Below are 13,153 nucleotides of genomic sequence, written 5' to 3' on the forward strand. Positions count from 1 at the left end.
AGATCATCACAAGAATGCTAGGTTTTGATCAGAGTGAGATGAGAAGCCATTGGAAGGTGTTGCGCAGAAGGACATAATCTGACTGATTTTTTAAAAAAAATCACTCTGGCTTTTTGGTTGAGAGAAGAGTGGAAGAAAAGAGATATGTCATGAGGCAGGTGCAATAATCTAGGTGGTTACTGATGGGTTCTTGAATCAGAGTAGAAGTTATAAAGGAGGCTAGCAGGGGTCTAATTATGGACCAATTGTGAAGGCAGAGCTAAGAATTTGCTGAAGTAAGAAAGACTGAGAGGGGAGCAAATTTTAAAGGGACATTAGGACATGTTACAGTTGAGAGGTCTTGTAGACAACCAACTAGAGATTTGAGTGGAAAATTGCATATAAATAAAGCAGGATATTGGGGAAAATGTCTAGGCTGGAGGTTAAAAAAAATGAACCATCAGCACAGATAGAATTTAAAGGCATGAAAGCAGATCAGATTCTCGATGGAATGAATGTAGACATGAGAGAAGAGGGCCACAGACTGATCCCTGATCTACTTGAGTGTTTAGAGATAAGAATCAATCAGCAAAGGAGACCACCAAAAAGGAGCAGTTAGAGTAGTAGGATGGAAACTGGGTGCATGTGCAGTTGTGAAAGACAGAGAAGAAAGTTATTCTTTCAAATGCTGTTAAAAGTTCAGGAAAGTGAGTGGCTCGGCTCCTTCTGTGAATGTTTGAAGTTAATTTTTGCCGCATAACTAATTAGCAAAACCAATCATGAACTGCCTTCTGTCACCATCATTTTTAGCATCGCCTTGAAATATATCTTTGTTATTTGGCTGTTTATGTGTTTATGTGTCATTTTCTTGACCAGATTACAAACTCTTCTGGAGAAGGACTATGACATACATTTCCTTGATTTCCACACAGAACTCAGCAGAGGCATTCATTGCATGTGATAGACACTTGACAAACATTTAATCTTTTAATTTGCATATTCAACTGAAATATCACATGAAATATTGCCTTGTCAATCTGTCTGGAAGTGATCTGTCCCTTCTGTGAACCCAAGTTGCACTTAATTTCTGCACTTAACAATATTGCTTTGCATTAAAGTTATCTTTTCATAGCTATGAGTCTTGTCACCTTTAACTAGGGATTCAGAATCCTTTGGTGGCAAGGAATGAGTTTCATATGTTTGTATACACTCTAAATGGCCAGGAATTAATTAATTCATGTAATTTTCAATATTCTCTGTATCTAAAGTGCCTTAAATAAGTGCTTATTAATAAATTCTTGTTTCCCTAATATGTGCTTTCTTTCTGACCCAGTATGCATTCTTTGGAGTCTGCGATTTCTGGCCCTGCATTGATCTATGCACAGCTATGTTGCTCTACACCTGAGTAAAGTTGTCATTCCATTAGAGAAGTTTACGGCATTATTATAATAACCATAGTCACTGAAACTTGTTTATTTTCACAACAAAAGAGAATTAAAATAGTGGCTCCTGCATCTCAGTTCCAAGAAGGTGGTGATAAGAAAAAAGATGTGTCTCCCTGGCTACAGGGATGACTTTCTTGGATATTAAAATAGATCTGTATATCTTATTTCTCTTTTTCAATTCTGGACATACCAACCTGTGTAACTAAACTGGAAAATGCTTTAATTTATCTCTTAATTTGGCCCAGCAGGTTTTCATCTGGACTACAGGTTTTAAAAATTAGAGAAAAATAAAGTTACCCTAAAATAGAGTTTATGAGGTTCTTATAAATGCAACAACACAGAGAAAAGTTTCCATTATAAAACTTCAACAAAAAGGGCAAAAAAAGAAATCCCTTAGTTTTTTAGCTTAGGTTTTCTAAACAAGCAAAAATAAGAGATTGCTACCCATAAATAGAACTTTCATATGCCAGATTATTGATATATCACTTTACTTCCATACCCAACTAAATGTGAATCCAATTTGACAGCAAACATCATGTCTTCCAAGAAGACAAAACAGAAATGTCCTCCTAGGGATATGGGAACGTAAGTGAAGAGCAATGATTTGTTGTCAGCACTTAATACAGAGGTTTACTAGAAATTATATATTGTGATGGGCAGCACCACTATTTCTGTGATTTTTATTTTCAAATTTAACATTTTAAAACAATAATTTCCAACACATAAGAACTGCCCTCATTAATAAATTCTAAAAAAGTAAAGAAAACTTTACTGAGATTTTTTTCTGGCTGTACCAGTGTGACTTTGAGTATCTGACTTTGTCATGGAGGAACAGTGACCCAGATTATATAGCATATTCTAGGATTCAACATAGAAGGTGAAAATTAAGACTTTGACCTAAAAAAAACAAACAAACATGGAGTTCTAACCTGGCCATGTAATCATGGGATTCTTCTTTGTGATGTGATCTTACTAACCACGAAAATTAAATGTTTTAAAAGATTAAAGAAGATATATATATATATATATCCTTTAAATCAGACTTCCAGCAAAAGCTGCCCAGAAAGTCAGAAAGCAGAGCACAAACAGGAAATTTTGTCACTATATTATATAAAAATCTGAGAAATCAAAGCAATTCCTGCCCACTATAATTGATATATGAAGAACAAAAAAATGACTCAGAAGAAATACACTTGGATAGAGGTGTTAGCTAATGCTATGGTGGAAATTGTATGGCTTTTGTTTTCACATCCTGGCTTTAATCTCTGTACTTGTGAAGTTTGTGAAGTCCTATGACTAAGGAGTTTGATCTCAGGAACTGCTGGGACTCTACAGGGAGAGGGATTAAACTAAGTAGATGTGAAAGTAAAGTCAAGGATTTAGTTGTTTTTTTCCTGGTTTGTTTTAGAATCTAGAAAGATTTCTGGTATTCTATGAATAACATGAGAAAGAGCCAAAATATACAGGAGATTATTATGTACTGCAAAGTTTCTTCTAAACAACTCAATGAGTATCTTTATACTAAAAGCATAGTGTTTACCTCTGAAATCTCAATAAGAAGAGAATTAATTAGAAAGTTTGGGAGAGTAAATAAAGGTAAAAAGTCAGGAGAAAAGTTTTTATCCTTACACTTAAAAATTTTTGTGTGTATTTAAAAGTATAATTTAGTTAAAGAGAGAGAGAGAGAAAATAGGGCATTATATTTTTATTTAAACTTTTTATTTTGAAATAATTGTAGATCAACTGTACTTTTTGTACTAGTTTCCCCTAGTTGCAATATTTTACAAAACTATAGTATGTGTGCATTGGATTTTGATGTGATAGTGTAGAACATATCTTGAATGGAGTATGGCGACTGTTTGCATAAAAAAAATAAACATGTCTATGAGAAGCATCTGGATTCCATGTGGGTCAGAGAAATTTCATGGAGGACACAGAGCTGTAGAAAGTAGTTGACTTTAAGAAAGTTATGATCAGTAAACCAAAGTGGAATATGTTTGAGGCCCAGAATACAATCTGAAAATTTCGCACGTTTTAACAGAGACATGAAAAATAGCTGGGTGATTCTAACGAGGCCAGAATTACCCTAATGCCAAACCAGACAAAGATATTAAAAGAAAAGAAAACCACAGACCAATCTTTCTCACGAACACTGATGTAAAAATTCTCAATAAATATTAGTAACTCTAATACAACAATGTATAAAAGTAATTATATACCTTGATGAAGTGTGGTTTATATGAGGTATGCAAGGCTGTTAAATATTCAAAAATAAATTAATGTAATTTACATCTGCAGACTAAAATGGAAAACTCACATGGTCGTATCAGTAGATGCAGAAAAATCCAACACCCATTCATGATAAAAAAAAACTCTCAATAAACCAGGAATAGAGAAGAACTTTCTCATCTTGATAAAGAATAGCTATGGAAAACCTACAGCTAACATAATAGTGAGAAACTTGAAAATTTCTCATAAGATCGAGTACAAGGATGTCTTCTCTCCTACCCCTTTTCAACATTGTAATGTAAGTCCTTTATAATAAGAAAAGAAAAGGAAATAAAGATATACAGATTGGGAATAAAACGGTCTTTGCAGGTGACATGATTGTCTATGTAAAAAAATTGAATCAGCCCTGGCCAGGTGGCTAAGTTGATTTGAGCATTGTCTCATGAACCAATAATAAGGTCGCAGGTTTGATTCCCATTCAGGGCACTTCTCTAAACTGTGGGTTTGATTCCTATTTGGCACGTATACAGGAGGCAACCAATCGATGTCTCTCTCTCTCTCAAATCAATAAACATAACTTCAAATGAGGCTTAAGCAAATTGAATCAACAAAAAATCTAGAATTAATAAGTAATTATGCCAAGGTTGCAGAATACAAGGTTAATATACAAAATTCAATTCTTTATATACCAGCAATGTACAAGTGGAACTGGAAATTAAGAACAGGTGGAACTCAAAATTAAAAACAATATCATTTGCATTAATACAACCCCCAAAATGAAATACTTAGGTAAAAACCTAACAAAATATATACAAGACCAATTGAGGAATACTGCAAAACTATGATGAAAGAAATCAAAGAGGAACTAAAGAAATAGAGAGGTACTAGTCCATGTTCATGGATAGGGAGATTCAATATTGTTAAGATGTCCGTTCTTCTCAATTTGAACCATTAATTCAGTGCAATCGCAATCAAAATCCCAGCAAATTATTTCGTGAATTTTCACAAACTGATTCTAAAGTTTATATAGAAAGGCAAAAGACCCATAAGAGCCAACAAAATATTGAAAGAGATAAACAAAGTTGGAAAATTTTTATTACCTGAATTCAAGGCTTGGTATAAGGCTAATCACACCAGTGTGGTATTGGTGAAAGAATAGATGAATATACCAATGGAACAGAACAAAGAGTCCAGAATAGAGCTACATAGTCAACAGACAAAGGAGCAAAGATAATAAATGGAGCAAAAATGGTCTTCACAATAAATAATGCTGGAAAAATGAGACATCCACATGCAAAAAACAAATCTAGATACAGACCTAACTCCTTTCACAAAAATTAACTCAGAATTAAATCACAGAACTAAATGTAAAATGCAAAACTGTAAAAAGTTCTAGAAGATAGCACAAAGGAAGACCTAGATGATCTTGGGTATAGCAATGACTTTCTTGATAAAACACCAAAGGCATGATCATTTATTAAATGATTAATAACTTGGACTTTATTAAATGTAAAAACTTGTCTATGAATGACAATGTTAAGAGAATGAGAATACAAGGCACAGACTGGGAAAAAGTATTTGTAAAATGTACATTTTATAAAGGACTATAATCCAAAGAACTCTTAAAATTCAACAACAAGAACACAAACAAGTGGGCCAAGACTTTCACAGACACCTCTCTAAATAAGTTATACAGATGGCAGACAAACATATGAAAAGATGCTGCATATCAAATTTTATGAGAGAAATGTAAATTCAAATCACTATAAAATAGCAATATAACTAGGATGTCCAAAATCCAGAACACTGGCAATACCAAATGCTGGCAAGTATGTTGGGTAACAAGTACTCCCATTCCTGGCTGGTGGGAATACAAAATGATACAGCCACCTTGGAAGACAGTTCGACGGCTTCTTAAAAACTAAACATACTCTTACCATATGATCCAGCAAATGTGTTCCTTGGTTTTTACATTCATGTACTGGATACTTATGTCCACAAAAACGTGCAAGTGGATGTTTACAGCAGGTTTATTTGTAACTGCCAAAACTTAGAAGCAACCATGATATCCTCCAGTAGGTGAATGGATATGGATAAATTGTGGTACATTCAGACAACAAGATATTTTTTAACACTAAAAAGACATGAGCTATGGACTTTGGATAATAATGATGCGTCAATGTAGGTTCATCAGTTATTAAAAAAACTTAACACTCTGGTGGGGATATTGGTAATGGAGGAGGCTATGCATGTATAGGGGCAAGGAGTATATGGGAAATCTCTGTACCTTCCTTCTCAGCTTTACAATGAACCGAAAAGTATATTAAAAAAGTAAAGTCTTTTAAAAAGTGTAGTGGGGTGATAGAAAAAAATTGCATAATTGTCTATTAGGCAAAAATGAATGACTTATTTTTGACAACAATAAAAGTCTTTTAGAAAAAGCGACAGCTAGAGGAGACAATTTTGACAAGAGGCTTACCATGACACTTAAAAATTCACAGCAGAACATATTTGGTTACCCACGTTTTTCTCTGTTTGTTAGGCAGGCAAATTTTTAGTAACTAGCTCTGAGAAGCTGAATTTATCTATCAATTCATTTATGTACCTGCCTATAAGTGAAAGCTGTATGTATTTTAATAATTACTAGATGTAATATTTCTTTCTTGGTTCTTTTATCTTATATTTCAGTAAACTTTTATAACTGTAGTTATGTCCTTTGTTCCAGGAAAGTAGCAAAACTTCATTACATTTCATTGTCTGAATTTCTCTTATGGGGAAATGAGAGTCTGTGGACTTGGGCTGGGAGAGGAGATTCAGACAGAACTGAGAGTAATTCAGAGAGTGCGTCCAAGGAGCAAAACTCAACTTGAGAGCTGAGCCAAAAATGCAGCTCCTGCACAGCTGCTGGGCACTAATTGCTGAGGGCACCCTCCATACGGCAGGGCAGCCAGGGAAGGGATATTGACAGAGGATCCAGCTTTGAGGTTCAGTACATACAAGAAAACTCCAATCAGAAGCCTTGGAAGGGAGGGCAGGAAATGAAAGACTGAACAATTTTCTGAAGGTGTGTTAAAGCTACAGTCACTTTATATAGGACAGCAGTGGGCTTGCTCTGCTGAAGAGGGTGGCGATTGAAACATAGAAAACTCCAAAGGGATATAAAAATCATTCACTGGAACACTATTCAGTCATAAGAAAAGGTGACATACTGCCATAATGGATGGATCCTGAGAATATCACGCTAAGTGAAATAAGTCAGAAAAAATCAAGAACCATATGATTTTACTCATATGTGAGACTGTTAACAGTGGGAATTTTAACAGTGGGACATTGTAACCCATCCCATCATTCTTTTGACACTGTTTCTCTAAGTGCTGACTCTGACTAATATGTAGCTTGTAGATAAACAACATATTTGTATAAGAATCCTAGGAACTAACTTCAAAAAACACAGACCCTAACCTTCTAGCATCCCAGCTCCAGTGAATTTGCAGACCTTCAGCTGCGGAGCCAGGGTGACATGAAGCCCGGATGGCTAATGCAGGAGGACGCGCCCTGGACCATCACTTGCCTCATTGGAATGGACGGGGCTTGTCTGCACAGAAAGAACTTCTCAACCACTTTCCTTGATCTCTTTGTTCTGATTCCCCTCTCCTTCTGCCTCCATTGAGATGCTAAGATGGGCTTTGAGACAAGAGTCCCCCATCTTCCAGATGGCCGGCATCTGAATTTCCTTTACATTAGCACCTGCCTCTTGAGTGTTGGTTTCCATAGTGGCAGGCAGCTGGACCTGCATTTGGTTACAGGATATAAAACTGAAAGCAACAATAAACAAACAAGAAAAACAAGCAAACACAAACTCATAGACACAGGCAACAGTATGGTGATTATCAGAAGGAAGAAGGGTGGGGAAGTCGTAAAGGGAAAAGGGGGTCAATTACATGGTGACTGACAAATGTTTGACTTTGAGTGGCTGGGCACACAATGCAATACAAATGATGTATCATAGAAATGAACACCTGAAACCTGTATAGTTTTATTAACCCATATCATTCCTATAAATTTAATTTTAAAAAGAAAATACTGTTTTTGATCTATGACTGGCTGAATTTGCAGATGTAAAACCCAAGTATATGGAGGGCTGACTATATATTTATAGAAAAAATCCACATAGAAGCGGGGTATGGCTATCTTTGTGTTATATATGGATTTCATGGTATTACAGTATTTGAATGTTGGTTTTGTTATGATAGTACATTTACATTCCCCTCCTCTCTGTCTCCTTTCAAAGACACTTTGATCTACTCTGTGCTTTTTGGGTTCAGTGAGCTTTCCCCAAGCTTCTCTACCCGGGCTGATATGACAGTTTAAGCCACAGCAACTCCACTCAATTTGGGAGCAGGGGCAGGAAGCTGAATGCCCTGGGCTCTGTAATCTGCTTTTCTTCTTTGCCCCTTTGAAAAAAGGGTTTATTCCTCTAATTGTCCCTCCTTTGAGTTCCCCTATTCCTAGGCTTGCCTCCCACATTCTGTACCCTGAGAGCGGTTTCACAGGATGTCAGTACAGTGTGGTATATGTCACATGTGTGAGAAGAATAGCTAGACATGGTCCCTGCCATCATGGCACCGGAATGCCCCACTGCTGGCCTAGACTTGCATGATAACCCTGGCGGGCACCATTTTCCATTTGGGGCTCTGTGTTCAGAGAGAGAGCAATAATGCCGTTCTCCTCAAATTTATGGTCTCTCAATAAATAAAAGAAAATATTTCTCCAAAAATATTTTCTTACCTGGCTGGTAAGCCTCAGGTGACTGGAATATCATCCCATAACCAAAAGGTTGCAGGTTCGATTCTTGGTCAGGGAACATGCCTAGGTTGTGAGTTTGATCCCCATCCTGGTCAAGTACAATCTCTGGTCCAGGTGCATACAGGGAGCAATCAATTGATGCTCCTCTCTTGCATCAATATTTCTCTCTCAAATCAATGAAAAAAAAATGTCCTCAGGGGAGAGGATAAAAATAAAGAAAATATTTTTCCATTTAAATTAATATTTGTTATTTATGGTTAAAAAGTAAATATGTAAATATATTTTTTAGAGAAAAAAGGTTTCATAATGGTATATTTGGTATGATTCCAATTTCACAAAATATTTGGGTAAGTGTGTGTATGCCTAAACAAAGAACCAAAATATTTACAATGCTCATTTCTGAGTGGTAGAGCTAGTGATTATTTTCTTCTATAGGTTTTTTTTAATAAAAATTATTTACAAAATTGTTGCCTTATAATATCTAAATTTTAACAGAAAATTTCTTTTGAGCACTTGCCAGTACAAAGTCACAGGTTATCTTTGCCCTTTTTATCAGAAAACAAAGAATGTCAACTGTGATGCACAGACTAAACATGAACAAATCCAAAATAAATATATATATAATTTTATTACATAAATAAAAATCTACCAAATGCGCATTCAAACAGATATACATTTAAGTAGAACGCCCTTGGGAGGGTACAAAGGAGCTGGTAGTGGTATTTGCTTTAGAAGAAGAACATTGGGCAGCTATAAGATGCTATGACCTCCTTGAGATCTTTGGTACTTCCATGTTATGTGAATTTTATAAATTAAAAAGAAATAATTTTTAAAAAGAGGAAGACATGTATTTAAATTCTTCTACTTTTTTTTCAATCAGATTTTGGTCTTTTCTTCATACATAAAACTCTTTTGCATTGTTAGATTAGATTGATATGGTTTTTATTTATTTTGACTTACTGCCAAAAAAGTAATGTCTCTTATTACTCTGTTTGGATAATAAATAACTAGAACCCATTTCCCCACTAAATGTTTCAACACTGAATGTTGTGGAAAACTTCTGCCTTCTTTGCAAAATATCTCACAATGCTGCTGTTAACGATGATGTAACTGCTGAGTCTGGCCCTGCTTTCAGTTAGGTGAAGGTTTGTTTATAGAAAAGCCTTGAAGTTAAGATCAAGGTTTGTAACAGCACAGTTATCAGTCAAACGCTGGGACTAGACATTTACTTGTACACTGATTCATTCATGCAGGCTCACTCAGATAAGTCCAGTGCTTTTCTCAGTTTTCAACTTTCTTCTTCTAATATTCACTTTTATGAACTGACTTGTTTCTTCGGGGAGTGAAAAGACTTGGACACAACACAATGGAGCAAGCTAGTCTCCTCAACAACAGGAAAGACACGCAGAGAGAGAAGGCATGGATCAGATGACTTCCCACAGTCTCTCCTAGCCTGACCTCTGCATGTAAAATATTTACTTAGGTTGTCTCAGGTTTAGCTAAGCATGATTTGCAGATTGTTCCCATGGTTACACAAAAACGGTATGTGTTAATTCATATCTTTTGACACTAACTGATGACAGGTGACTTGAGTGCAAAGACCATGGTATTTAAATAGGAGGAAAATGAGGGCATGAAGGAGCTAATGAACATTTTAAAGGTGGTAAAGTTAATGTTCTGGTGGCATCAATTAATTATCTCAGCACTCATATAAATGTTTGTAACAGTTATATGAGTTCCTGAGCAATTTATTTACCTAGTCAAAGGTTAAGAGCATTAAGGAGTGGGAAAAAAGTGGATCCAAGATGAGAAATCTGAGAAACCTTAATATAATTGCTCTTTCAGTGGTGGTGGGGACTAATAGACTACCAGACTGAAACTAATTCTGCAATGAGGAAGGCAGGCTACTGGAAGATAACCAAACAGAAATAAGTGCCAGATGTGAAAAATCAACAAGCTATGAACGATCTTAATACAATAACAAAGGAAATATGAATTAGAATTCTGAGAACTGTAATTCAAAACACTGAGAATAAAAGTTAAACTACCTGTCATCACAATGGAAACATTTTATTTTACATGGTCTGAAACGCCAACTCTGAGGATTGCTTATAAGAATTACAAAAGAAGCAAAAGAAGAAAAAAGAAAAACAACAAAACCAAAGTTAGAGAGCATATGTAGAGTACAGCTCAGCAATGGCATTTATATTGATGGGGCCAGTTTAGCTCACCTGTGTAGTTTAACTACACAGTAAAACTAAATGACTTTCAATGAAGGAGAAATTTCAAGTCAGCTTTGCCACTTTTTTTAAAACACTGTCTTAAACCAAAATGCAACTTTTCTGTCAAAGGTCACCTTGATCTATACTGGTTTTTCCTAATTTGTACTCCCCAACTTTTTTTAACAGTTCTGAGAAGAGTTTTGTTAAGGAATATAAACTATGCTTTTGGATATTATAAGTACTGGGGGAAAAATGTAATAATTGATGTTGGGACAACTGGCTAGCAGTATTTTTATAATTATGGGTACCTATTAATATGCCAAACCCAGAATCCATTGAGTTGGATATATTTGATTACCTAAATGTGGCAAAAACAAAAGGAATAACACTTAAACAAAGCTTTTACTCTTTAATCTTAAACAAGTTTAGAAGGCAAAGGACAAACAGAAAATTAGTTGCAGCATGTGGGTTGAAAAAGAATATTCTTAATAAAAAAGATGTTTTATAAAACAGTAAGAAAAAGATGAACCCTAATTTCTTTAAAGAACAAAAGACATGATTATGAGTAAGGATTGAATATAAAAGTGGCTAATGAAGATATAAGAAAATATTTTTCAGAAGGAATCAAAGAACCTAGTCTTCATTGTTTATATGATCAGTAATGCCCAGCTTTAAGGAGGAGGCAGAGAAGCAGCCTTCTCAATCTCTGTTAATGGGAATGAAAATTAAAACAGTATCAACTTTTTGGATGTCAGTGGGCAATTTTTATCAAAATCCTAAATGTGCATCTCTTTGACCTAGCAATTCCACTTTTAGGAATTTATTCTAAGGAGTTAAGGTGACAACACCTGAAACATAGTGTGTTTCAGCATCTGCAAGAGCAGAAAAACATTTAAAAGCGTCAGAAGTCATAAAAATATGCATCCAACAAATTGTTAAATGAAACAAGTATGTTTCAAAATAGCACGTGTGCTTTTGATTACATTTATGTAAAAATATGTCTAAAAGAATGGTGATCATCTTGGAGCAGTGAAATTTCTGATCAGTTTTGCTTTCTAGTTTATGTTTTGGTACACCGAATTGTGGATGAGGACCACTTGCAACCCTGTTATTAGATTACCTTTCCTCTCTGTCTTTGCTCTCACCGTCCCCTCTGCCTGGAACACCCTTTACCTCCTTCAGTTCTTTGCTCAAATGTCCTCCATTAGAAAGGTCTACATTCACCACTCTATTTGAAATAGAAACACCACCCCTCTGTCTTAATGCTCTATCCCTCATCCCTGTGTTAGTTTTCTTTACTGGACTTAACACCATCTAATATGTTTTACATTTTTGTTTAAGGTTTATTGTCTGACTCTTACCCTCTCCCACTAGAAACTAAACCCCACAAGAGCAGGACTCGGTTTTGTATTAAACTGTAACCCCAGTGCTGGGAACAGTGCCAATCAAGACTCGATAAATATGTGAGTGAATGAAAATACCCATATATGTGTGCATGTCCGAGTGTGTGTGTGCACAAGTGGGTGTATACACAGATATATCAATCAAGCATCTTTTACCTTTACTCTAATCCTCTACAAGAAATTCCTCAAAAAGTCTTAATTAAAAAAGGAAGAGAATGATTAACTTTTAAGCACTTCAAGTTTTGCCTGAGGCCAGCCTACCAAAGAGAAAATGTTTACCTTACTTCCAGGTTAATTTTTATACTGAATTTTACAGTACTTCAACATTGATAGTCATGAGTTTAATTGAGCTAAACAGTGGTAACTTTAATTGAGCTATCAACATAAGGGGGGAAAAAAAACTCCACATATTTTTCTTGCCTGAATCTTTGGTCACCTTTGAGTCAAGTGCTCTGTTCCTAAACAGTTGAAAACCTGATGTTCCCATGTTAGGAGTTCCACAGGAATCCAAGAACGGACACATAGAAATTTCAAAGCGTCAAAAACTAGAATTTCTTTCCCCCATGTGGCAGAGCAGTTTCCTTGGCCAAAAGGAGGACCTTGGTTGTCCCTCTGCTGACACAAGAAGGATGAGTCTGATGATGCCTCCTGTCAACGCAAACCCAAGACCCAGGAAAGAGGGCTCATGACCCCACCCACGCTGCAGCAGATGCCACCAGTGAGACACTTGGGTGCTTTGATTTCATGAAGCTGGTGATCCTATTTAGGATGGGGGTGGGGTTCACAGTTGCCTTTACCTGTTTATTTCTCAAGGGCTGAACCACTTCCTTAATGCACAGCTCTAGATCGTTGAGATAGTCCTTTTCCGTCTGTATCAGCTCCTTGATGACTTTCGAGCGCTTTGCCATCATTCTCTGCGTCTGATGCTCCTCCTCCTGCGTTAGGGCCTCAGCCACAGGACACCCGGCCTGTGGGGTCATCTTTTCTGTGAAGTGAAAACATGTACGTGTGAGGCACTCTGCTGGGGTTTGTTCTTTCGTTAACACACAAGAGGCGGAAGGGTTAGTGG

General features: G+C 36.1%; 1 protein-coding gene across 1 annotated transcript in view; it reads right to left on the reverse strand.

Moving 5' to 3' along the window:
- The window catches only part of ARHGEF38 (Rho guanine nucleotide exchange factor 38), a 126,921-nt gene that overhangs the window by 68,134 nt on the left and 45,634 nt on the right, over positions 1–13,153 (reverse strand). Inside the window, exon 2 of the mRNA XM_054591662.1 lies at positions 12,882–13,069. Coding sequence (XP_054447637.1) covers positions 12,882–13,069 — 188 coding nt within the window. The remainder of the gene's footprint in view (positions 1–12,881; positions 13,070–13,153) is intronic.

This window comes from Pteronotus mesoamericanus, unplaced genomic scaffold, assembly GCF_021234165.1.
Source record: "Pteronotus mesoamericanus isolate MK-2021 breed Mesoamerican mustached bat unplaced genomic scaffold, CSHL_Meso_final scaffold_232, whole genome shotgun sequence".
Classification (NCBI taxonomy): Eukaryota; Metazoa; Chordata; class Mammalia; order Chiroptera; family Mormoopidae; genus Pteronotus; species Pteronotus mesoamericanus.